Source organism: Agelaius phoeniceus, chromosome 17 (genome assembly GCF_051311805.1).
Source record: "Agelaius phoeniceus isolate bAgePho1 chromosome 17, bAgePho1.hap1, whole genome shotgun sequence".
Lineage (NCBI taxonomy): Eukaryota > Metazoa > Chordata > Aves > Passeriformes > Icteridae > Agelaius > Agelaius phoeniceus.
In genome coordinates this window covers 13,101,710-13,126,922 of record NC_135281.1, presented here as the reverse complement: position 1 = coordinate 13,126,922, position 25,213 = coordinate 13,101,710, and the positions used below count along the sequence as shown (strand labels likewise).

The 25,213-nt window shown below is 41.6% G+C and overlaps 1 protein-coding gene across 2 annotated transcripts; it reads right to left on the bottom strand.

Moving 5' to 3' along the window:
* Positions 1 to 4,260: 4,260 nt before the first annotated feature.
* LOC129127832 (serine/threonine-protein phosphatase 4 regulatory subunit 1-like) lies at positions 4,261 to 25,132 on the bottom strand. Of its 2 annotated transcripts, XM_054644714.2 has the most exons (20): positions 24,994 to 25,131; positions 24,854 to 24,898; positions 20,933 to 21,065; positions 20,497 to 20,603; positions 19,757 to 19,899; positions 19,099 to 19,245; positions 17,414 to 17,521; positions 16,237 to 16,302; positions 15,508 to 15,666; positions 14,833 to 15,026; positions 14,065 to 14,498; positions 13,115 to 13,347; positions 12,459 to 12,551; positions 11,796 to 11,981; positions 11,362 to 11,523; positions 10,676 to 10,776; positions 9,510 to 9,630; positions 8,876 to 9,010; positions 8,075 to 8,216; positions 4,261 to 7,374 (listed from the first exon to the last, which is right to left on the bottom strand). In XM_054644714.2, exons 1-20 carry the CDS (start codon positions 24,998 to 25,000, stop codon positions 7,220 to 7,222), a joined length of 2,871 nt encoding a protein of 956 aa, XP_054500689.2. In that variant the 5' UTR covers positions 25,001 to 25,131; the 3' UTR covers positions 4,261 to 7,219. The 2 variants fall into 2 exon arrangements, with proteins under 2 accessions (XP_054500689.2, XP_077043525.1); XM_077187410.1 differs by lacking the exon at positions 24,854 to 24,898 and having other exon boundaries at positions 24,994 to 25,132.
* Between the last annotated feature and the right edge of the window lie 81 nt (positions 25,133 to 25,213).

The following is a 25,213-nucleotide window of genomic DNA, read 5'->3' as shown; positions in this document are numbered from 1 at the left end:
GATAAGACCACCAGCATAACAATGCAGTGAACAGCTGTAATCTGTGGGAGGATTATTTCTCTTTGCCATAAATGCCATCTATTTTTCAAGACAAGCTCTTCTCTTTCATAGATCAGGGAACTCAGTATCTGCAGACAACTTCCCTTCCCACCAGTATGGTTTTTAAAGGTTCACAGTAATTTGTGACATTAATTAGAAGATGTCACATTTTAATGACAAATATTAGTACTAGTCTGCTTGATTAACATAATTTATTTCTTCATTGGACATCTTATTCCAGATGAGCTGCTTTTCATCCATCCATATTTGCTGGGGGAAAAATGCATCCTGACATGCAATGTTAATGTGCCCTCTGAGCTGACCTCTTATCTCTTAACTTTTCATTCTCACCCCCCCATTCTGTGCAGTGCCTGAAATGAGCTTTAGCAGCAGCTCTTGGTCAAGGCTCTGATACATTGGAGCCCTGCCAAGGCTTTTGGGGTGTTTAGCACTGACTAAAGGTCTATTCCTATGACATACACATTTAAATTTAGCACTAAACTGGTGGGGAAGAAAAGAGAAAAATATGTAAAATGCCACTTTCTGACAAGCAGAAAATTAGAATTCATTCCCCTGAGAATTAAATGGACTTTTCTGCTTCCAGTCACTAACTATGACAAGGTTAACATTTTTCAGTCTAATGACTAAGGACATTAAGTGTGCATGTGAATAAGAAATAAAATTACTGGAGGGTATTAGCTAAGTGTGTGACAACAGCCCAAGCTGACAACAGAACTCTGAGCTGCAGATTGTAGCCAACACTGATCCTTTGCTGTGGAGAACCAATGGATGCCACAACATGGAGGGCACCCTTCATCCTTTTGTCCTTATTTCTGCAACAACATCAAAATCACAGCAAGGTCCACGCCTGGCTGGGGCAGAGCTCATCTCCAAGGGCATCCAGCACATTCCCAGTATCCCAGGCAGGGGCACCATGTCAACCAGAGGCCACAAACCCCTGAAAATAGTCCAAAAAGAAAAAAATCCCAAGTGCATCTCTTACTTCCTCAAGGATTCTTTCCCCACTCCTGATTTAATTCTGATATGACACGAGGATTAGGGTAGGAGATTAAGTTATTATTTGTGACTTGCCTTAGCTTCTGTCCTTCCCAGCTGTGTTTTCCCTGTAGCTCCTCACTGCCCTGCTCAGCTGTGGCAAACTGAAGCTGTGGCTTCCAGACAATAAAGGATTTCATGGGATGTAGCACAGAGAGCTCAAAGGAAGAGAGAAGTCTCTGTGTTATTGATATGCCCTTAATGATAGGCATTAGGATACTGGAAATTATGGACTATTGGGAATCTTTCAGGGCATATGTAAAACTGGGGCCCTAAAAGGTAAAACAGGAAAATTGTATTTTCAAATATCTATTTTCTTTAGTGAAAAGTAAGTGCAAAAATGCCATGCAGAGATATAGGTCAAGTTAGAGAAAGGCCTTTTATAGAGAGACAATTAATATGGATTCTATCAGAACAATACAAGCTGTGAGGCCATCGACAGAATTCAACACAGAGCTCTCCTTTTATTGTTTCTGCCTTTGATTTGGTTTCAAAAGCTGTTTGGCCACAACTGATAAAAATCCAAACCTTACAATTGAGGGGATAAATGAAACATTTAAAAAATTAAAATAGACATTAGGACTAAAAAGAAGGAAAGAAAACCAGAAGAAAACAAGTATTTTCAAAACCACAGAATCCACCTCCAGATTAGCCAACTGGAAGGATTGGCCAATTTCCCTTTGCTTTCCCGTGGCTGTCAGGGCACTCATCAGTCCAAAACAATGCATTTTTTAATTTTTCTAGTCTGAAATCAGTGTGATGATCTATGAGGCAGCTCTGTAACAGACCATGTTTGCTGTAACATCACAAGCTGGATTCTCCTCTCCTCATGTACAAACCACCACCAGACACAGGTTGGCCTCTGGAAGGTTTGTGCTCTGCCAGGGCAGCGTGCAGAGAGGATCCCTGCACGTTTGGCAGCAGTGATGGGCGCTGCACCTGCCCTCCCACAGGCTCTGATCCACATTCCACACCACCCTGACTGACTGCAACTCTCATTACTTTGGGTCCCTGCCCTCATTACCTCACACTCCCCTACAATAAACTGCATGAGCCACTTACCTGCCTGTAATCCTGATAAATCCAAATCATTTTCAATGAGTTTGTTTTGTTCCTCTGCCCCTCCAACTTCCCCAGCCTTATTTTATGTCATCAGCATATTTCAGGCACTTTTGAAATTACATCCTGCTCGAGGTCACTGCACTCATTTTAATTCCAACCCCCCAGCACATCAGTGCTTTAACTCCCCTTCTGATTTATTTATACTGTTTATTATCAGAGCCCAATTCAATCAATAAAAGCTGGAATTCAAGCACATGCACACGTTTGAATTATGCATACAAACACTCATCAGGGGACAGAAGACAACTGCTGTGGTCTAGATCATTCCTCTAACATATGGCAGCTCATAGGTAAGGGGGCTCAGAGCCATGAATTTTTATACCTTGACTTCTGCTTGACCCCAGTGGTTGTTTGGCTACTGGAAACCAAATGAATTGAAATAGCATCAGAAATTCCATGGAAGAGGCTTGGCCAAGGGATCTCTGCATTTCTTGTCCCAAGCCACTAGAACTGTATTTCTGGGCTTTCTGAGCTGACAGTTCCTTTATTAGCTCCTGTACACACAGGAATTCCAGAAAAACACCAGCAACCCACACCAGACAGTCATGTCAAGCAAATGCTGCAAACAGAACAGTGTACAGAGAACTGGAACCTAAAGGGAAACCAAAGCACAAACCTCAATTGCAGCCTGGCTTAGGCATCAAACCAACCTAAACAGGCTGCTGGAAGCAGAGGAGGAAATTAATAACTTTTGGCTCCCCTCTGCAAACCACCACCCTCCCCAAACTCTACTGGTCAGCAGATCCTCAGGCACAGCTCACTGCTGGCTTCTGCTTGCCTTTGAACACAGTTGGTGGTTACAACCCAACAACACTGCAAATTCAGAAAATGAAGGCACAGAATGTGTGGACATGCTACAGACAGACTGCCTCTGGAATTGTGTGCCCCAGTTCAGCTGCAGCTCCATTTCCCTCAGTCCTTTGTCATTTCCTCCCTGCTCTTCCCTCCCTCCCATGGATCCTTAGCAGCCACCCCTCATAAGCAATCATCCTCCCTGCTATTCACTCTTCTGAAAAGCTGTTTCTGTTTTTCCTTACTGCTCCAAGCTCTTGTGCCACAGCAGAGCAGCACAGCGAGGCAAGGCCTGAGTGCTGGGGACTAAATCTCAGGCCCTCTGCCCCTCCTCATGAATTTGACAGTGACAAATTTCCCTCCTGAATCTTCTCTGGCCTAGAGTTATGTGAATTCCAGGAGTCTCTCTGAAATCCTGTTTTAATATTTCACAATTTATGCACAGAGTATTTCAGCTTTTCTATCAATACATTTCTGCTTGGTAACTCCCAGTTTGAATGCTGATTGTGTTTTGCATAAATTAACTAAATTGCAGCCCTTCTGTTTCATTGGTACTTTTTGTCTGCTTCCATCAGGAACAATGTCAGGGAGATTGCAAGCTGACTACAATTCTCTTTCCTAAGCAAGAGGAAAACATGTAAGAGCCCAATCAGCACCAGTTTCCTGATGTCTATTGGGCTTTATAAGCTGTATTGTACTCTGGCATTTAACAATTTCTGTTCATTTGGTTCACTTTAAGAAGGGAATGTAACAATTGCCACAGTGTTCTGAGCCTCTGGTGTCTATTGATAAATATGGAACAGGTGTAACAACAGCTTCTCTTTCTTTCTCCTTAAAAATTCCCTGAGCTAAAAAGTTGTTTGTGCAATGCCAAAGCAAGACCAGGTCTCTGCTCCCCAGTTCCAACACTCAGCTTCCCCAGGGAGATGTGCAGCAGCCTGGAGTTCCCAGGTAAAACAAAACCACCCTGGTGTGAAGCTGCCAAGAACACAAAACTCTGCTCAGGTGCTGCCTGAGCCTGGAAGGAGGCTTCCCTGCAAGTTCCATATCCCCACAGGTAGGGGAAGTTCCAACAATTTAAAGTGAAACTTTAAAGATTTTAAAGATTTTAAAGATTCTTTTACTACAGAGCACAAATAATTCCACATTCAGTCCTGGTCTGACAGACAACAGTGCTTACACCCAGGACAGGTTTCATTAACCAAGAAATGCACTCACATCTCACCCACGACAAAAATCAGTTACCACAAGTTGGTTTATAAAACAGTCACAGGATTTATTGAGATAAATACAAATAGAAAGTTACATAGATTCTTTATTCAGACAAATGGGTGACACTTCCAGAGTGTCCCCACCTAACTGGGCTCTGAACACCACGGTGTAGTGACACAGCTGCCACATGCTCACCCCACCAGGGCCACAGGTGAGGCTCAAACCTAAACAACAGGACCAACATGCTTTGGATCACAAGTGCTGGCTCATTCCCTACAGCATCCCAGCAATATTGCACCAACTCCTGTTCTTGTCATGTTCCTTAGCTAGAAATGCTGAGAAGTGATATTCTTACTGCTGCTGTGAAAGTGGATGGACTACCTAACTTTGCTCCACCTGGCTTTTTAAATACATATTTTTGCATAATTTAAACAACCCAGAGAACTGCACGTGAACACACTCATTGCATACATTTGTCTAGACAAGACGTAAAGTGCAGCCTTTTAGTCATGCTGAAATCATTTCTAGTTTAAAACTAAACCAAAGGACAAACTTGCAGAGGGTAAATCTGGGTAACAGACCTGCACATTGTCTACAAAAACCCATCCCAGAACTATGCTGGCCCCCATTGGGACATGCAACTGTGGAGGTGGAACAGGAGGTTTTAAACACTCGACTGAAATCGCCTCGTTCAAAACCGACCTGAATTTGGGAGCCAGAGAGGTACCAAAATAGTGTTAAAAAACAAAGAGCTTTGTTCAGCCTTTTAGTGAACTTTTATAGCTGGTGGCTTACCCTTTACACACATCCTAGTTAAAAACTCCTACTGAACACTAACCAAACATGCTAAACCCTATGGAAGCCTGTGTTTTCCAGTGGATTATTGCAAGTCAAGGTAACTATTGAAGGTGATCTGACAAACAGCAACCTGGGTTGGGTTAACGTTCAGGGTATTTCATTTATATACAGTATATTTCAAACATACTTACATATACACACACTTAAAAAAATCTGTTCAGTGCTGAGAAATTTAATGAACTGATAATAAAAAACAGAAGTGAAACCTTGTCAGAAAGGCCTTAGAAAATCTGAACTGTTAGAAAATATCAGTATAATGCCAGCATTAGAAAAAGATATTAGAACTAGAAAAAATTAACTTGAGGAGTCTTTTTGTTAAGAAATTGCAATCATAAAAATCTGTACTGAAGAAGCATTTGTTTTAAATTATAAAAAAAACTGTAAAAAATTAAATGTAGAATATTGCAGAGTTTACACTGCTTGCTGCAGTAGCAGTGATGTATTTCTGCTTGCAACTCCCAAAGAGCATTTTGTGATCTTACAAGAAAACAATTTGCTACAAATACTGTACATATTATAATACATGACTGGTTAACTCATCCAAAAGTGAGCCCTCCCAAAATACAGAACCCAGCTGAGGAACCTACTCACTGTATTGCCACATTCAAACAGAACCAAAACAGGCATGGCTGTGAAAACCTTCCCCCATGTGAACTACTTACTATGGGACATGAAATAAGGGTGAATATTTACACTGTTTGCTGAGGAGAAGGGACTCTGCTCTCAGAAAGAAAGTAACTGTTATCACATGAAACCATTTCTTTAGTATTTAAGCAGTAGTTTTTGAGCTGGACAAAGTTTCAATCCACAATAAAAAAAAGACTTTTGTTTTTTCCAGGACCCACATTATTGCAGATTTGGGATCCAAAAGAAGACAGGGTCCAGCAGAAGTATAAGCTTTATAGTTTCTCTGAGGCTACTCAATTTGACTTAACACAATTCTGCTCTTTCTTCCAAGCCCCTGTCCCAACAGACAGGAGACATCCCACTTCAGCTTCCATGTCTGACTTGGTGTTTGCCCCAGAGCTTGCCCTACAACCCACAGAGGGTGCAGAGCAAACTGTGGCACCACCTTTCCCCAGAACATTTCCCCACTGGGGTTTTGCAGAATTGAGAGCTCCTTTGTTTCTTAGGAAAAGCTGTTTGGGGTTTAACCACTGGGCAGGTTAAAAGGTGTTTGTTAAATGAGGTGTGCATGTAGAACAAACAGACCCAAGCCTGTATCTCTCTGTGATACCCTTGTACAGCTCCAGCTCCTGCTGCAGAACTGAATCTCTCAACTCAAGTGACCTTTGCTGGGGCTGAAGGAGGAATTTTCCACTTAGGAACTCTGCAGTCTGCCTGCTCCTGGGAGAGGCAGCAGCAACAAAACCTGACCTGTGACACCTGCAAGGGCAGTCAGAAATGCTGCTACTATGATCTGGTGACACTGTAAGGGTATAGCTCAGAAGGAACAACTTAATAGAAACCTCACAATATACAAAGAATCTTGAGCTCTCTGTGCTTTGAAAAGTATCACACATAAAAATGACCAACCAATGCTTCATTCTAGCAGTGTAACTACTTTAAAAACTGAAATGATTTTTGAGCTATTCCCACTGGTACAGAATTAAGTTCTTCATAATTTTTTGTTACAATTCAAAACTATTCACATATATACACTTTTTTTTCAAATAAATGTAGTCGGTGGAACAGTACAAAGATTATAATGAAAGTGAGGAAAGAACAGCTTCAGGAAAGTTTGCTATAATCAGGTTTTAAGATTGAGCAATCTTTTTAAGCTTATAGCAAACTTGCACTAATGGAAATATTTTGTTTAAAAAATGAAATGTAAATTCCAATTATGCTTAAACACGGAGTGTAGTGTAAGACTTTACAGACAATACTGAAGTGCAGGTGAGGTCAGAGTTATCACCTCCATTTATAAAGGGAAAACCAAAAGGAAGGAATTACTCACAGGAATCAAACACACCGCTGCAGATGAAACAAGGTCATGAAATGAAGACTGTAACGTTTCTCAACACCCCCTTTCCTGCTCAAATAGGTAACAAAACCCACCTTATCTGTCCTCATTACTCACACTAACAGAAACAAGGTGAAAAACCATCCTGCTGTTCAGCCTTCCCTGCACAACAACTCCTTAGTTTTGTTTTTCAATGGTGATATTGTCCATGTTATCCTGTTTCAGTTTTATGGTAGCAAAGAAAGACACATCTTGATCTCTGTCAGACTGCAGGGCTAGAATGGTCTCTTCTACAGCTTCTAGATGAGGATTGCCAACACTTTTAAAATAAGCTGGAATAAGGGGAGAAAAAAGACAATTTTAATCAAATCCAAAGGAATAAACCCTAGAGCATAAGTAGTGCAGAAATACAGAGAATGCCAAAACCATCTAGGGCAGCTTATCCAGCTTATAGTCCCCTTACAGAAACTACAGGAAACTAAGGAAGCTGACAGAGAAAGAGAAATATGCTGCTTCTGATTCATCTTATTAGGTACTTAAACACTTCTAAGATAAACTTTTTTGCCGAGCCCTGAATAGAAATGTATCAATGAGCAACAGGAAGCTGCTCCTGTACAACACATTCCAAACCCTTCTCCATACTTTATTCTGAAAAAAATATAGGAGATTTCTGTGCTTCCTCCTCTGAATAATCAGAGGGCAGGACACGAATTAGCTCCGAGATCCAGCGGAACAGCGCAGGTGGGTGAGGAGGAGGCCGGAGCCGAGGGCAGCGCCGCCCGGGGCGCGGTTGGCGGGGCCGCAGTGCCCCCGTGTGGGGCCGCTCGGCACCTGCAGCGCCGGCCGAGGCAGCTCCGGCCCTCTGGGGATGAGCATCCACCTTCCGAGGGTGAAAAGACACTCCAGTACTCTCAAATCTGGGTTTAAATGCTAGATTACAGGGCGTGACTCTGTTTTACAGCCTTGCACCCACTGAGCTGCCAGAGGAGAGCCCGAGGTGCTGGATCTTTGTAAGGAAATGAAGGAGCACACCTTTCTCCAGCAGTGTCTGCCTGAGGGCCTTGGCCAGCAGGACCCTGACGTTTGGCACAGGATCTGATGCAAGGCTCAGAAGGCTGGGGAGTAAGTGTTCAACAAACTGGTCCACAGGCATACACTCCTCTTCTACTACAGCCTACGAGACAAACACACAACAGAAAAAGCAAAATTTATGTTAAAAATACACTATTTGCCATTCCTTTCATTTCTTTCCACCTTGTCCTTAATTTGGCCTGTTAAAAAAGCTCTGAATGAGAACACCTCACCCTGTGTCTTACCATTTTGAATTTCAGCCAAAGATGGGCCAGAAAGAGCAGATTCATTTCTGTCAAGAATATTTTAAGAAATGCTGCTCTCTTGCCTGTCATCACCCTTTTCTCTTTTAATGTTCAACCCTTGCTCCTCACTGCTACCCAAGTAAGGTAAGCATTTTTGGTTTGGAGGGGGTGAGTGGTGGCAGTAAAGAGGGAAACAGTTCCTGGCATCCAGCACCCGCTGGTGGTGTGAAGAGCTCCTGTGATCCTTTAGCCTAACATGTGTTTAATCCTTGGCCATGCATCTCTGTTGGCCACTGGGATAGCAGATAGCCAAGGACCAGCTGTGGCAGCTGGAAGCACAGCCCCAGACAGGGATCCAGCCTGGGGTGGGACAGCCAGATGCCAGCACTGAGACCACACTGACTCTGACCAAACCAAAAATAACCAAAAAAATTGTGAGTCAAATTTCAGTTTTGCCCACATGCTGCAAAGCCCCAGATTTAATGTACACATAGAACCAGAGAGAGAACATTCCAACCTGACAAATGAAGGCAAAGGCTTGTCTCCCAACCCACTTGGAGCAGTGGCGAAACCGCACCACGAGCTCGTTGATGAAATTCAATCCCAGGGCACTGGCACTGTTTGCATAGAACTTCTGCAGTATTGCTACAACCTGTGAGCCAAAGGAATGGGAACAGGAGGGGAACAAAAAGAACAAATGAAACTTCAGCTTCAGCCCTTCGATTTAAAAAGACAATTTCATTTGAATTCTGCAAGGAACACTGTATTCAATGTAGTCAGCTCTACTTGTAGGCTTCCTAACAAATTACATCAACTTTGAGGAAAGATCAGTAGTTGGTTGTTCTGTGTTTTGTTCTGGTTTTCTTTTCCCCAGAATGGAGGATGGTTTTCCAATTCACATATGCTGGCTTTCATTCACTTCAAAGGATTTCTCATTCACATACAACCACAGAGAAAAATGTCAGTATCTGTGACAGTCTGACAACTCAAAATATTTTATAAACTTTCCACTTCACTTTTTTCCATATTGATTCCTGTGTTTATCAAAACATCCCTATTCACCCTACTTGTCTGAAAACACAATGATTTCAGGTACCCTCTGCAGGACCACTTTGCTGCTCTCCTGCCAGGAAGTGAACTAAATCCCCTACCAGTTTGAAGGAGATCCACCGAACTTCTGAAACTTTATCGGAGCACAGAGTTAGTGCAATGTGCCTTAGGTAGTCATAGACATCATTGGGATTGTAGAGCTCCAGGATCAGGATCAGCTGCCTGGAACACAAAGGAAACCATTACTGTGCTGAGTGAAGTATTCACCAGCTCCTAAAGTGGGGAAGGAGCACCAAAGCAGCAGAGTTACTACAGAGCCCTTGAGCAGTTTGCTCTTCTCCTCACTTGGTACAGGCTTTAATCCATCAGGGAGGCCCAGAGAAACTGTGATCCAAGCTACACGTACCAGTGTAGCAACATTGTAAAAGAAAAAGCAAAAGCTACAAACAGAAGCATGAGAAGCCTTTTTCAGCTTCAAACCAATACCCTGTACATTCTTGCAAAGCAAACACTGAATTTTTACCTCAGTGTAGAAATCTACACTTCAGAAAATAATTCCTATCACAGAACCACCCAGAAGTCCCTCCAGCCACAGAACCAGCAGCCACACAGAGCCCAGGCAGTGGCAGCTCCCCACCAGGGCTCAGGAGCTGCTGTGTAACTTCTGTACCACTGTGAGTTTGTTGTGCCAAGCTACAAAGGGAGAGCAAGTCCTCAACAGGCCAAACACAGCAACAAAATAAACACAGAGGTCAGACTTTATCTGCAAACTATGGCTACAATGGTGCTGCAAATATCTAGAGGGCTTGTAGAAAAACAACTGCAGGATGTTAATCTACCCAAAAAAAAAAACCAACTTATTTTCTAAGAACTGTTTTTTCTTTCCTACACATTAAAAACATTACTTTTTACATGCATTTCACTAATTTTTGCAAGAGAGACTGGAACTAATAAATTCTCACTGAATATTATCAATCAGATTGTCATGTTTCATCAGCTGCAAGTGAACCAGATCTCCATTTTATTAAATCACAGGCATTTAAGTTTTAGTCACACATTACAACACAACTTGTGAAGAAAAAGAAAAAAACAAATCAAAAAACCCAAACACCCTCAACTCCCCCCAGATAACCCTAACTGCCAGTGGCTTTTTCTTTCCTAAAGAAACTTTTAGCTTCTAATTGAGATGTGCTAACTTCTGAATGTAATTACTTATTTCCAAGTTAGTAATACAGGTTAAAAATCAGAAGTTAACAAAATTACATACTCTGCCAGCTCGTAACGAAACCTCCAGTTCCTGCTGTTATCAGTCACCACAAATTCTTGCAGCTGGTAAAGATACTCCCTCCTTTTGTCTGCATGAAGTAGCTAAAGGAAAAACATTACTGGTATAAAACTGATAAAACTTCAGACTTGCAGTTCTCTGGTGTGTCACTATTCACACCTATGTGCATTTTCCTACTTGAAAGCAAGTGACCAATCACAAGGTGCTTCCTAAAAACTGTGCACAGTCAGCTGAGTGCCTGGACACACAAGTGACATCCAAAGTGCAAGAAGTCATCCCTTTAGCAACACCCAAAGCACCATCTCTGGATATGAGAGAACCAAAAGCTGAGGGATCTGTGTGTATTCCACAGCAGCCCACCAGGATCTGCTCTCTTCTCTCCCAGCCCCAAACACAAATTGCTACTGGGCCAATTTTCCCAGTTTACAACAGCCAGCAGCATTTACAACCATATTTACAAAGGGTTTTCAGCTTGGTATTTTGTTGGGATATGGAGAAAAGAGAAGCGAGGCACATTAAAAGAAGGAATAGAGGCACACACACAAAATGGTAGCATGGTGAAAAACTAAACATTGATTAGATACCAAGACATGCACAGCTCATTCAAAAACTCTTCATATAATGGAGTCAAAAAATTTTATGTTGAGAAATACATTACATTTTCCTACCTTCAGAAAGTCATAGAGATGTTTGAGGACACCGATCCGCACTTCATCCAGGTCTTTCAAGAAGCCATTGAAAATTGGCACCAGATCAGCAGCTGTTAGCTGGTCCCCCAGGATCACAGCCAGCTCGTGGATGGAGAACGCCAGAGTGCGCCGCACCTTCCACTGCAAACGGGCAGCAGGGCAAGCATGAGGCACCATGGCCACAACACACAAGCTTTGAACTACCCCATGTGAGGACTGAGAGAGCAGGACAAACAGGGCTACCAGAAAGTGTTCATCACATCTATGAAGTCTGATTGAAATCTGGAATTTTATATTTTTAGTGCACTTTTATTCCTCTATATGAAATCATGTGATCTTATAACCACAGTACAGACTGAAGAAAAAATCTCCTCTAACTTCTGATTTTTTGTAACAAAACTTTTTTTTCTTACCTGTACATCTGAAGCCAGTGTCTCATAGGTGTCCTTGAGGCAGTGCCAGTTCTGCCTGCCCAGTGTCAGGGCCACCCCAGGCAGGCTGTAGGCACAGTGCTTGGCAATCTCAGTGTCAACGGTCTGGGCCCGAGCAGGGTCAGTCATGGACAGGTACTGGTCCAGCAAAGGCTGAGGGATGATGTCCTACAGACAGACAGACAGACACACTTCCATTTAAGAGCAGAAAGAAAGCACAGCTGCTGTGCTACAGTTCTACCAATCAGCCAGCACCAAAACACCAGAGACACAACAGCCCTTGTGTGTGTTACCCTCACCAAGGGTACATGGCTCCAGTGGTTATTTATCCTCTCATTAGAACAGAGCAGTCAGCAAGGAACAGTCACTACAGCTTTATCAACACTCTGCATCCACCAAGCTCAAAGTTCCTTCTATGGTGATGCCAAACAGTGAATCAGTGACAGAGCAGGACAGTCAGTGCCTACCTTGGTTGCACAGGTTGCCTCTAAGGCACCAAAAAGGCAACAGAATGTTCCTAATTTTCTCATCTAAAACAGGGTTCTCCTTGAATTCTGGAGCATTCCTTACATTCTGCAACTGATCCACTGCATTAAGGGTAAGATTAATTACTCCACTAAATCCATTAGATGCCATTTTGATCACCTGTAATTTTGACTTGTCATCTTCAAATGGTGGATTATTTTCTTGCTCTTTCCTCAAAAAGACACTGGTTCCTCTGTGTTGTTCCTCTGAGTCCTGTAAAAGAAGGTACCAGGTAGTGAAATGAAGGAGATTTGGTGCTGTTTGGGCTATTTCAAAGCATCACAGTGCAGAACAACAGAGCTCAGATTCAGAACAGCCCTGCACAGGCAGAGCCTTGTTCAGTGTGTTTATGCAAGTACAAAAAGACAACAGTTGCACACTGAGGCAAACAGACTGTAGCAGCAAGAAGGGCAGCAGGAGTTAAAATTTACTTCTAAAGAAAGCAATCTAACATCTCAAACCCAACATTCATACACATTTTGGATGGTTACTTTTAAATAGTTTTTGTTCTTGAAATTAACTTAAATTATACTCAACAGAATTTAATCAGAAAAAACAACCTGTACAAGACTACTGCAAATCTTTACCTCCTGGGTCATTTGTGTGCAAACAGAAATGATAACCCTTAATAGCTTTTCTTTTGTTAATTAGAGTAAGTAGAATATGATAGCTTTGGTCTAGTAATGTTCAAAGGCTTTGGATCAAAAGTGGGTCAGTTATGCCAGGACTACATAGCCCCACACAGCTCAGACATGGAGCACACAGTGTGTACTTACTGTGCTTTTCAGCACACTGGTGCTTGACTGGTCACTGATGTCATCCTGGGAGGCAGGGGATGAAAGAGTGTCCCCCTGCACCTGGTTGCAGGCAGCATCTGAAACCCCTGTTTCATCCAAAATCATTTTGTTCTGAAGATTGTCACCGCTTTCTTCCATTTTTTTGGCATCACAGTCACCAACAGAATCAAACTGAGCAGCTCTGAGAGCAGCAGACAACACTTTGACCTGAGCTGCATAAAGCAAAAGCTGGTTATTTAGTCTCCTTTCTGCATTTAAAGGCATTAAACTTGTAATTAACTCATCTGAAAAGATAAAAGGTAGCCCAGTAGGAGTTGCACACAAATGCTGTATTAGCAAACATTTAGCAAAAGGCATTTTACTGCAGAGCACTCAAGAGACTTGGTGAAAACAGGAAACTGAGCTGACTATGGATGACAAGAAGGATTTGGTCCATGAAGCACAGATCACTATCCCACTATCAGGCCAATATCCTAATATCCCAATATCCCACTATCCCACTATCCTTCCAATGCTTTTGACAAAGGCCTGTTTCAGGTGGGTAGGGAGGAAGAACTTGAAATTAGGGCCATTCTCAGTCAGCCAATATTAGATGAATTCAGCTTGTAACACGTAGCACTGTCACTAATCCCACAGTACCTACAATACTGAAAACCTGTTAAAACTGTCTTTAACAAGCTGTTTTCCATTTTGTCTTTAGATCAATTTATTTTTCATGGAAACAGAAGCCAGGAACATTTCCCCAGCTGCTCTAGAAATAACTTAGGTCTTATGAAAAAAGCTGTTGCATAACCTTCTACTATAATTTACTACTCAAGGTAGGTTCATCACCCTATGAAGATCAAGCTAATTAAAATGCAGCCAAGTGTTTTGTAAAGGCCAGAAAACCTGCTCAGAGAAAACCCAATTTTACTGTCACAGAGTCTCACCTTGAACATCTGGATCATCTATGTGCTCCTGTAAGCTTTCTAGCACCTTTTTTATTTCATTGCTAGCAACACAGTTATTGCATGGCCCAGAGCAGGTCTCGTTGTGCTTCTCAGCCTTGAACTGCAGCAGCTCCAGGTCCTGGCTTATGTCGGGCAGAGGAGGGCGCCAGTACAGGAAAGTGCTGAACACGTCCTCGGCAGGCGGCAGCCCCGAGCTCAGCCCCGGAATGCTGCTCTCCTTCGTGCCTTCAGTGGCACCAGCAGCAGTTTGGTCACCCTGACACAAACCAGAGGCATCTTCTCCAGGGCTGGCACAACAACCCGAACTTTCTTCCCATGAATTTTTATTTAGGTCCTCAGAGAGCTTTGTACGAACTTCTGCTGAAGTCTCCTCAGTTGAAGATTCCGGTTTGATTTCCATTGGTTGTTCTGAGCTAGAAACAAAGTTATTGAAAGTAAATTTCAAGTACTCTGTAACAAGAAGTTTTCAGTTAAATGCTTGATAAAAGACAGCAGCAACAACAGAAGCTTTTCTCTAAAGAAAGACAGAATTTGTTACCACTATGCTTTACCTCACCAGTTTTCCCTTTGCCCTCCTGTGAAGCCAAAGTGAATTTTTCAATAATGTGGTTACACTCAAATGGGTGATCTCACTCTTCAGACCTTTTCTGGAACTGCATTCTCAAATTGAATTTTTAGCTTTGACAAACAACAAAACTCCTCTTTTTCTAAACCCCTCCACTACATCCCACCTTTCCCAGGATTTACCTGGGCAGTGCAGCATTTGCACTGGAAGACACCACAGTGATATTGTTGCTTGGCTGGCAGGGATTGGAATTCACATCTTGTGCTGGTGGTCGGATACTCAGTGTCCCATCCTCTCGAATGTAAAGACCAGCACTTGAAGGGTTTGCAAAGGTAGAAATAAATGGGCCAAGAGACTGAAAAGCAGCCTGACGAACCTGTGGTGGTGTGACAGCAACAGTCAGGCTTCATGCAACTCTCACAGAGCTGAAAAATCTAAATTTGGTGCAATTTTTGGTAAGAACCAATAGGTTCTTAACATAACAGCTTCATTTAGTACCAAATATAACCCAATTACCAAGTAAGTGCCACTTAAGCAAAGGGTGATACACCTAAGCATGTATCTACAATCATTGTACAGAAATCTTTTGGGAGTTATAAATTTGAAGGACATCTGTTTACTTCAACTCATCTATTTAAGACAAGCAACCTTTTCTCAGAAGAGTATTTAAATTTATAAACTTTTATAAACTGTTGAGAGAGAGGAGACAAAAGAAACTATTTCATTAGAGCTTACTTTTTAGCACATTAAGCTCTGATCTCAGCAAATGCACTTCAGAGCATTGCTAAAGTTGCCCATTATTTGTTTAGGATCTGCCTGGGAGGAGGCATCCATGCATGCCAGAGGCAGTTACTCACCCATCTGCAGGTGTCACTGATCAGGCTGATGAACAGTGGGGACAGTTTGCTCCTGCGCACCTCTGGGGACGTGGTGTAAGACACTGCCATGAAGCACTCAGCACAAGCCTTCCTCATTCCCCACACACTATCAGAACACAGCTCAAAGAACTTGGGAATCTGCCAAAAAGAAGCCAATCCAAAACTAATTAAAGAGTAAACAAAAACTGCAGCAATATCAAAGTATTTGTTTGAAAACTGGAGACAATAAGTAAAGAACAGAAGAAAGAGGGACAGGTTAAATGCATACACTAATTAAAGGAATTGGAAAAACCCATCTGTCTTTCACTCCATTAGGAATGTGTGTACAACTATTTGCAGAAAGAAAGAATAAAAAGAATTATTAATGGCCTATTTTCCCTGAAATCATAATTGAAACGATGATCATCTAGTTCAGGGAAAAATGAAAGTGGGAATTCTACAATGTGTGTGTATACATAAATACATGTATATATACATATATATATATCTGCTGTCAATTACATTGTTAAACATATTTTGCAAAGGAAGAACTTTGCATTTCTCTTAATTCCCAGTTTTGCTGTGTAATTGCAACAAAGGCCTTAGCCAAATCAATTAAAAAATGCATGCACACTGATTAATTTATAGAGAAGACAATAAAGGAACTCATTATTAAACTTTCTGAACTGAGAAATACAGGTCTTGCAAATTGATTTGGTTTTTACATACCAGAAGTCTTTCAGTGGCTTCTTGCCCAACTGCATTACAAATGTCACCAAAATTAGCTGCACAAATCTAAGAAATAAAAAGTCATTAATAACACTGTGTCTCTTTCAAGGGCATCAGTTTGATTACCAACTCCACCATGCATTATTTATCCCATCAAACAACTGCACATGTTTTGACTCTTCCAATTTCAGGCCTGTAACTGCATCATGTAATATTAACTCATCCAAACAAAGAGTCCCTGAGCAAGTGTCCATACACCACATGCCTTTGGGATCAATAGTAATAAAGGTTCCTGCATGAGGAGCATCATCTGCTCCAGTAAGCACCAGAAGGGACAATAAGCCCCCATGAAAGTTTAAATCACTTTGAGCAGCAGCTGTCAAACCCAAAGCAGGCCAGAACATGATACCAGGGTCAGGACTTAGGTGTACTGACAGCACTACCCAGCTCAAGGTGGCTTAAGTGCTTTGCTGCAGCAAAGTTTAATCAAGGTCTCAAGTTCGTGCCATTTACAGGCCATTACAGAGCTCCAATTAAGGCAAAAGGGACATCCCCTCAGGCTGGAAAAAGATGTTGGCAAAATCTGAAATCATTTAACATAGAGCTGTGTTCATACACATTTTAGTCACTCTCTGGGCTTATTTGCAAGGCAATAAAAGCAGCTCAAAGTCCAGCAAGTGCAGCTTATGTTGCAGAACAAGCTGAAGCTTGGTGTGACCCTTAAGTCTACACAAGTATTTTAATACTTCTTATGCTACAAGTTTCCTTTTGTACTCAAACATGAGTTAAAGTAAGCCTTACACTTTGGGGATTTCTCCTTTCAATAATAACAGATTTCTTTTTAAAGAAAGGATGTCTCAAATGTCTATTACTTTTGGATTTTGAAATAAGATGCTAGAAATTATAAAAGTTGCAACTATCCTATAACCAAGCACAGCAGCTTACAAAAAACATGGTGCAAGACTAGTTCAACTACTGGACCCAATCTACTGGCCAAAGTGTATTATCTGTTCCTTTACTGAACCACAGAAACTGAGAACCATGTCAATAAATCAAAATCTCTCTTCCAGATGCTTTGAACTCTATCAGCTAGAGTTATGACTAAACTATGTGGGAGAGCACTTGAACAGCAGCACAAACTCCTTGCCAGGTGCTGTAGGGCTGGGCACACACCAACCTTTCGGACTTGAAACAATTTCCCATCGCTGCACAGTTCACAGAAACGAGGAAGCAGCATGTGCTCAACTGTTGTTCTGCTCAACATAGAAGCCATTTTACAGATTATCTGAAAATCAGGAAAGGAATATGAGTAAGGAGAAGAAAATTATAAAGCTTTTAAGCACAGCTAAATATTCCTCCTAAAAATTACCTCAGTGAGCAAGACAGTGATTACAATCAAATACACGAAACTGCTCCAGATTATTTGTATTTCCATACACCTGTTTTATGTAAAGCACAAACACAGCTTTACTTTAAATCATTCTATGCCAGAACATAACATTTCTGCATTTAACTCCTTGTCTTTTTTATCTGGTTAAATAGACTTTTTATTAATAGATTTGTTTTCAAGGTGTTTGCAATGTGGCATTTTGTATGGGGAAGACAAAAGTTCCATTGCACTAAGGATCTTATAAAAACCACATTCTTGAAGCATATTAGAAATATCCCAAGCTTCAGCATGCAAGTAAGAGATTGGTCTTTAACAGCTCAGATACTTCAAAACATGCACAGTCCCAGCTGTAGGCTCAGATAGCACAATAAAATAGAAGTTTTGTGTCAGCAGGACACAAAAATGGGAGTGCCAGAAAAATGAGTTATTTATGTGAGCCCCTGCACACTTTACAGGAATGGTGCCCAGGAATTTTAGGAGTTAAGAGTGTATAATTAGAGGAAGTTAGCACCATGCTCCTTAATTCAGCTTTCTCTGAGGAACCATCAGTTTCCTCTACCAACACAAACCATGTTTCTGCTGTGAAAATCATGTGCTTTGGGCTGGGTGTTTCCTTTCAGCTCCCACTTTCTGGGAGAAGTTGCTGTGATTCTTGTATTTGCAAAGGGAGAGAGCAAGGGGCTCTGATGCACCAGGGGTTTAATGCTTACACAAACATCATCAGATTACAGTCCTCATCTTTCTGGGTTTATTTTTCAAAAAATATTGAAGCTTTCTACCTTCACAAAAAATAAGCTTTATTCCTTTCTAGGAATAAATGCTTGCCTTTGTAATAGAATGTTCAACAACTAAGGAACAGACCATTCAAGGACTTTCCTACAAATTTTCAAACTCCTAAAAGGCATCTGGTGCTCAGATGTCATCCTGGAAAATTGCCTAAGCAATTCCCAACTCCCAAACAAGGAAGAGGAAAATCTAGCTGGTAAAATATTTTACAGGTCAAGTGTCAGATATCCATGCTGAAATGTAATTACACACCAGCACTTTTCTGTGGAGTCAACTGATTTCTTGAAAGTCAGCAGGCAATGTTTCTTTCAGAACACTTCAGAACAGAGATCAGGTCACATTTCTACAACATTACTGTGAAACCTGGTAAAGCAAATGTAAAGAACACTCTGGGAAATGTAACAATCCTAACAAGAATTTTAAAAAAGGCTGCCAAGGACCAATTGTATTTTAAAGCTATTCAGCTACTATTTTGACATCATTTAGCATCCTGAAGCATAAAGATGGTCTCTCTAAATCTGATATTTTCAAAAATTCAGAATAAAATTTAAAGACTTGTTTTGTTAAAGTAAAAATACAAATATCTTACTGAATAAACACAAAGTTTAATGGCTTACTTTATTCAATGTCAGCACTATTCCTGGACTTCACCTAATCACCATTATAAATTAATGTTATCAACTTACATTGACAGCTTCCACCTTGTACTCATCATCACTGTCAGGAGCAGAGAGGTCCAGCAGAATTGGACACACCTTATTTTCAATGTCACTCTGAGCCACGAGATCTTGTTCCAGCAGTATCAGCAGTGCTTCCTGGCCTGCCTTTCTGACCTATAAACAAACACACAAAACCAGTCTGTCACTATAAAAACAACATTTACAGATACAAGAACCACAAAAGCCTCTATCCTTTGAATGGACACAAAAAAAACAAACCCAGAAAAAAAGTCTTAGTTTATTATCATAAGGAATTAGTAACAAATACTAAAGTTTAATACAATCATTAGATGACATTTCATCACATTCTGAAAAGAAGATAAAAGATGAAGTAGAAGACAGAGTTTTCAAGTCATGACTCCTGTAACAGGTTCTGTCCATGTGCTGTCAGACAAACCCTGAAGTCTCCCATTATCTATCTGCTAAGGGAAGTATTAAAAACAAACAAAAAAAAATTATCAGACCTCCCTAGCAGAATGTACTGAAACCAATAAACACAGAGCACTACATAAAAGCCAGATATCAACCAACGTGGAACTTCCTCTTATCTCTTTCTCATGCCTTAAATCCACTGAACCACACAGAATTTTCCAAAGATTCAACTCCTCTTGTCTGTTTTTCCTACCTGATTGTTAACATCTGTGAGGTACCTCACTACTATGGGCATCAGGTATTCAAAAAATGCTGTTGGGAATTTTGGTCGACTTTCTTGTAGAAAGATGGCGATAGGAGGAATCTGTTCCATCAGCTCTGTGCGAACAGTTGGCTCTGGAAATAAAAGTCAGATTACATTGGTAAATATGAAATGAAGATCAGGTACCTTAAAAAAAAGGTAGCATTTTTCTTTGTTTTCACAACAGAGGAAAATTAAAATAACCAAAATATAGAAATAGCATCACAGAGATTGCCTGTTCTTATGGGAAAGCTGAATAAAACAGAGTAGCCTCACATACATCATCACAGTTCAGAGACTTGGGATCAGTTCCCAAATCAATCCAATAAAATGAGATCACAAGCTGGAAAATCAGTCACCATGAATGTATGCACAAGAACTATTAAAACAAAAAACTGCTCTGTGCCACTTCAACCAGATACAACAAATCAAATTTAACAAATTTCTTGAAAAATGTTTCTTCAGGCCCTACACTAAGAATAGGCCTTTCAGTTAACATCTCCATAAAAAATATTTCAAAACCAAGAGATAAAAATGAATCTGTTTCCACTGACAGATCTTCCTGCTAGATGATTCAACTTCCTTAGTTCATTCATTGTCTTCTCAAAATGGGAAGTCAGCATTTCCTATGTTGCAATTTACGTAAAATAACTGACACAAATTAAAAAACAAACAAAAGCAAACTTTCAAACCTGCATCTTCAGAGAGCCTGACCACTATTTCCATTACAGTCAGAAAATCTTCTTCATTGCTACTGAAATCTCGAAAGACATCCAGAAGACCCCTGGCAATAATTTGCCTGTGGAGTGAACAGAACAATTGCCTTAAAAGCCAGCCAGTGACACTTAGATGGGATGGAAGGGGAACTTATCAAATGTAAATGGCACCACAAAACAGATCAAGCTGTTCCCTGAACATTCCAATGCCAACAAAATAAAGATGGAATCAAGAGATTTTATTTGATAATCAAGACTGAAAATCTCTTTTCATGGAAGTGTTTTACAAGTTATTCAAATAGAAATAACACCAGGCAAGTATTTGGGAGAATGATGAAAGACACAGCAAGATCTAACCATGCACAGTGCACTCAGACTCAGGTGGCACCAAGTGTGCCTGCTGTGCCCTTACCTGTTAAATACATTGTCACTGAAGGCATACTTCTCTAGACGAGCCAGTGGAGTTAAGTTATCCTGGCCAGGAATATCCAAGAATGCTGTTATCCTCATGCTATCACAGTCTGGTCCATAATCTTCAAAGCCAACTTGAAAGACATGAAAAGTAACCAAAAAAAAAAAATAAATTCAAGAGTCAGCAAGAGATGTTACAATGTAAAATACAAGAAACCAGTAACTATTTCTTTAAAAGAAAAGTAATTGCACATCACTGCAAACAGCTTACAAAATCGTCTTAAATTGTATCTAATGAATTTGAGTACAAACTTGCACACAGACTTGTAAACTCAAGCTTTAAAGTTTAATTGTCAAAATCCTCGGCTTTAAACAAGCTTTACTTTGCCCTTTCAGGGGAGGATCCACATGCATTGATTTAAGAGGGCTCAGCTGACAATTGCACATCACAAACTTTGGGAAAAAACTTCAACTTCACAGCACTTGTGAAGGTGCTGGGAGCTCCCTGCTGCACCTACTAACTATGGGCTTTTTTCTGTGTAAAGCCACTCTTCTCTCACTTGATATGTTAAAAATCCTTCTGTTCCAAGCCTCAGTTTTTTCCCAACATTTCCTATATAAAACTCTGCTTTCCAATTATTCAGCAAAAGTCAAAACACACTCAGAAATACAACTCAGTAAAAGAGGAAGTCATCTGAACATACTTGGAGAAAAATGCTATATCTGGGTCTTCAGGGGAAAAAAAGCAGATTGGCTTAAGGTCTCCAAGGAAGCCAGGTGAGTTAAAATACTACAGAAATTCCAAATTCTGCTTTTCTCACAGACAACATGCTCAACAAATTCAATAGATCTCAAACAAACAGAACTGTGGGATTAGATTAAACATTGACATTTCCAATGTGCACACAAATACTACAAGTGAACCCACAGCCACACAATAGGAAACAGATGCTAATTATTCCCAGCTTTTTAAAATGATGACATATTGCACTGACACTCTTCTTTCCCCTCCAGTGGTCATTATTATTTCTCATGCCTGCTCCTAACAGAAGGGTCTGTCTGGTTCAAACCATTTTTCTGCACAAGTGTAAACACTCTGCAGAGCCCAGATCTGTCTGGGATAAATCTGCTTTGGGACTTCCCCCCAGTCAAGGCATCTGAAGAGGGAAGATCCAGATTTGCTGCTTCAGAAGAAACTTCTGTGCCCCTGACGGCTCAGGGGAAGTTACACAGCATCTGCAGATTTCCCTTCTGAGGTTGCAACAAACTCTGACTACCCTTGTGTCTATGCAATTATAGTGTATATATTGGAAATTCACACAGGCCAGCCACTCAGTAGCTGAGTTTTGAGGTTAGGCACCTGTTACACAAAGAAAGACTGATCAGAATCAATATACTTGTCATTAGCTTGGCCTAGTTCCCACCTGTCCCTAATTAGAAACACTTTAACAATTAAAGCTATTAGTTCACTTCAAATAGTGCAGAATTCCTACCAGTTCAAACAACAATGAAATAAATCCCAGTTCTAACTTTGACTACAATACCACACCTGGGGCTAATGTTGTAAACATCATGTACACGTTTAATTTTACTGCATGGAGCAGCTCCATTATTCATTTAAAGTACTTAAGCACACACCAGTGCCTCCAAGAGCAGAGAGAAAACAGAGCACCACTACTTATGCCCAGGATTGAGAGTTAAATACCTGACATTTTTTCCATACACTCTCACTACACACAAGTAAGGAATAATCATGGCAGAATCCATTTTGTCTGCTCTCAAGAATTTTAGTTTTCTTTTTCCATAAAATAGGACACAATGGATACCCACAGGTTTCAGAATACACCAAATAAAGCAAATCCCAAATAGTGAACTAGTATTTGTTATCTAATCTTCCTTCACAGGTACATCTATTATTCAGTATTTTTCCCTCTAACTAGATCAAAAAAGTGAGCTTGAAATCTGTTCACCTATAAACAGAAATAAAGGTGACAGTATTCACAGCTGAACTTGAGTTCACTGTGCTTAAATGCTGCTCAGAGGTGTGAGAAACTCAGGGTCACAGGACCTAGTGGAGCAATTCAATGTCATCCCCCAGTGTCACTATTCAGATTTCACAGCACAAACCAGTAAATACCAGCACCTAGCACAATGATTTAATCAGCTCAAGAAGGTAATTCTCCCTCCTGGTGCTTGTAGAAGGAAAAACAAATTATTGAAATACTTTCTTATTAATTACACGAAGGGCATAAATAAACTAATTCTTTCTTCCAGATGACCCATTACCTTATGAAAAGCAACTTTTAAGCTGCACTTGAATTTAGCTAGATTTTACTACAGCTTTTTCCCACATTCAGAATAAGTCCCTAGACTTCCTGTTTCAACACAATTGATCTTCAGTGTTCATGACACTATTGCACCTATTTACTTAAGCAAGTAAGAATCCAGTTCCAGTGATTTATTTCACTGAGGCTTTCCTGAAACACATCCTGAACTCTTTGCTAGCCTAGTCTCTGGACAACATTATCTTAGTCATGGGACACCTGAACTCTGCTACAACAGAGAGCTCTTAATTCCATAATTCTAAAGGCAACGTCAAATTAATTAACATAATCAAAGAATATTTTTAAATAATTCCATTTTCATAAATCTCTAAAAGGTACATTCATTTCCATGCTCATCCTGGAATAACTTCTTTTATGAATTACCACTTATAGCAAAACTGTCTTTATCTGGACATTTTTGTTCACTCGAGTTTTGCCTTACAAGCATCAAGCTTCTTAATCAACTTGGCAAAAAAATCTGTGACAGTCTAAACAGAACAGCCAAGGAGTGAACACTAATGGACAACAAACACTCCCAGCGATGGTCCAAGGCCAAAACCCATAAGAAAACGACCTTTGAGTTTGCTTTTATTTCTACTTCTCACACTTTACACACTGCTACCTACTAGGGAAAAGCAGAAACCTCAAAGACTGAGAGCAACAACCAAGAGAACTGCACAGAACCAGCTCCTCCCACAGAGGCAACGTCCCTGCACACCTTCCAAACGGAAGACTTCAGGTCCCAGTTGTATTCCAACATTTGCCCTGGTGTTCCTGAAAACCACCTTTCTCCTAAATCAGCTTCTCATGCTCAGCTGGGAAGGTGGGTGGGATGGGGCCACCTATTTCACATTTCCAAGCGGTATCAAACAATAAAAGTCTCGTGAGAAACAAATAAAGTTTCACACAAGAAACGAATACAACATCTTTCTTTTTTAATAGAAAAGTCAATCCAAAGCGTCAAGGAAGCCACCCCACAGAGAGAGCGGCTTTCCAAGGCAACAGAAGTTCATATCACTGTCAAAGCTTTATCTCCTGAAGTCCCAGCGCTTACCAGGCTGGTTCACGTCTGACAGGTGCCCAGCTCTTCTGGAACACAGCCCTGCACTACACGGGTGTGTGATGGAGCCGTTCCCTGCTGCGGGACCGGGGCTCGGTACCCAACCCAAACCCAGCAGCTTGTGCGATCCAACCGGAGCACACACGGAGATCTTCCCTTCATCCCGAGCTGCAGGAGCAGCAGAAAACGCCTCCTCATAGCCCCTACAGCTTTGGAAAGTCTCATTGCTGAGCTGAGCAATCCCTGGGCTAAGTGTCCTAATTCCCACTGACAACAGGAGCGGGGCTGATCCCCTCGTCCCTCCGTGCGCCTTTCCCAGGCTGCTGGAGCTGCTGTTTACACCGAGCCCAGCGGGCACTGGAACCAGCGGGGATGGTCCCAACACCCCGGGACCCTTCACCTGCCAGAACTGCCACAAAATCCTCCCCTCGCCCTCACCGGGGTGAAAATGCGGAGAGGGAAAGAGGGCGACAGGAGGACCCCGGGGTGGGAGCGCGGGCCTGAACAGGGAGCGGAAAAATAAAAAACAGTTACTCACAATCATCTAAGTCATCCTGCAAATCCACAAAATACAAAGGGATCCCTACAAACAAAAAACAGAAGAGAGATACCAGGGGGTTGGTTTCGGAGGGACGGCGGCAGCCCCGGCTGAGCCGCCCGCCCGCCGGCCCCACTTACCGGCCATCTTGGAATGGACATGGGCGAGGAGGAGGAGCGGGAGGGCACAGGGAGGAGCCGCGGGTGCTTCCTGTCACCGGGTCAGCCCCGAAACGCCACCGGGTGAAGGAGCAGCGGCTGCCGGGGGTCGAGTGGTCCCTCAGCGCCCAAGGGGGACAACAGCGAGCGGGGGGCGCGGGCGGGGACTCCGGCGGCCGCCCAAGATGGCGGCGCGTCCGCG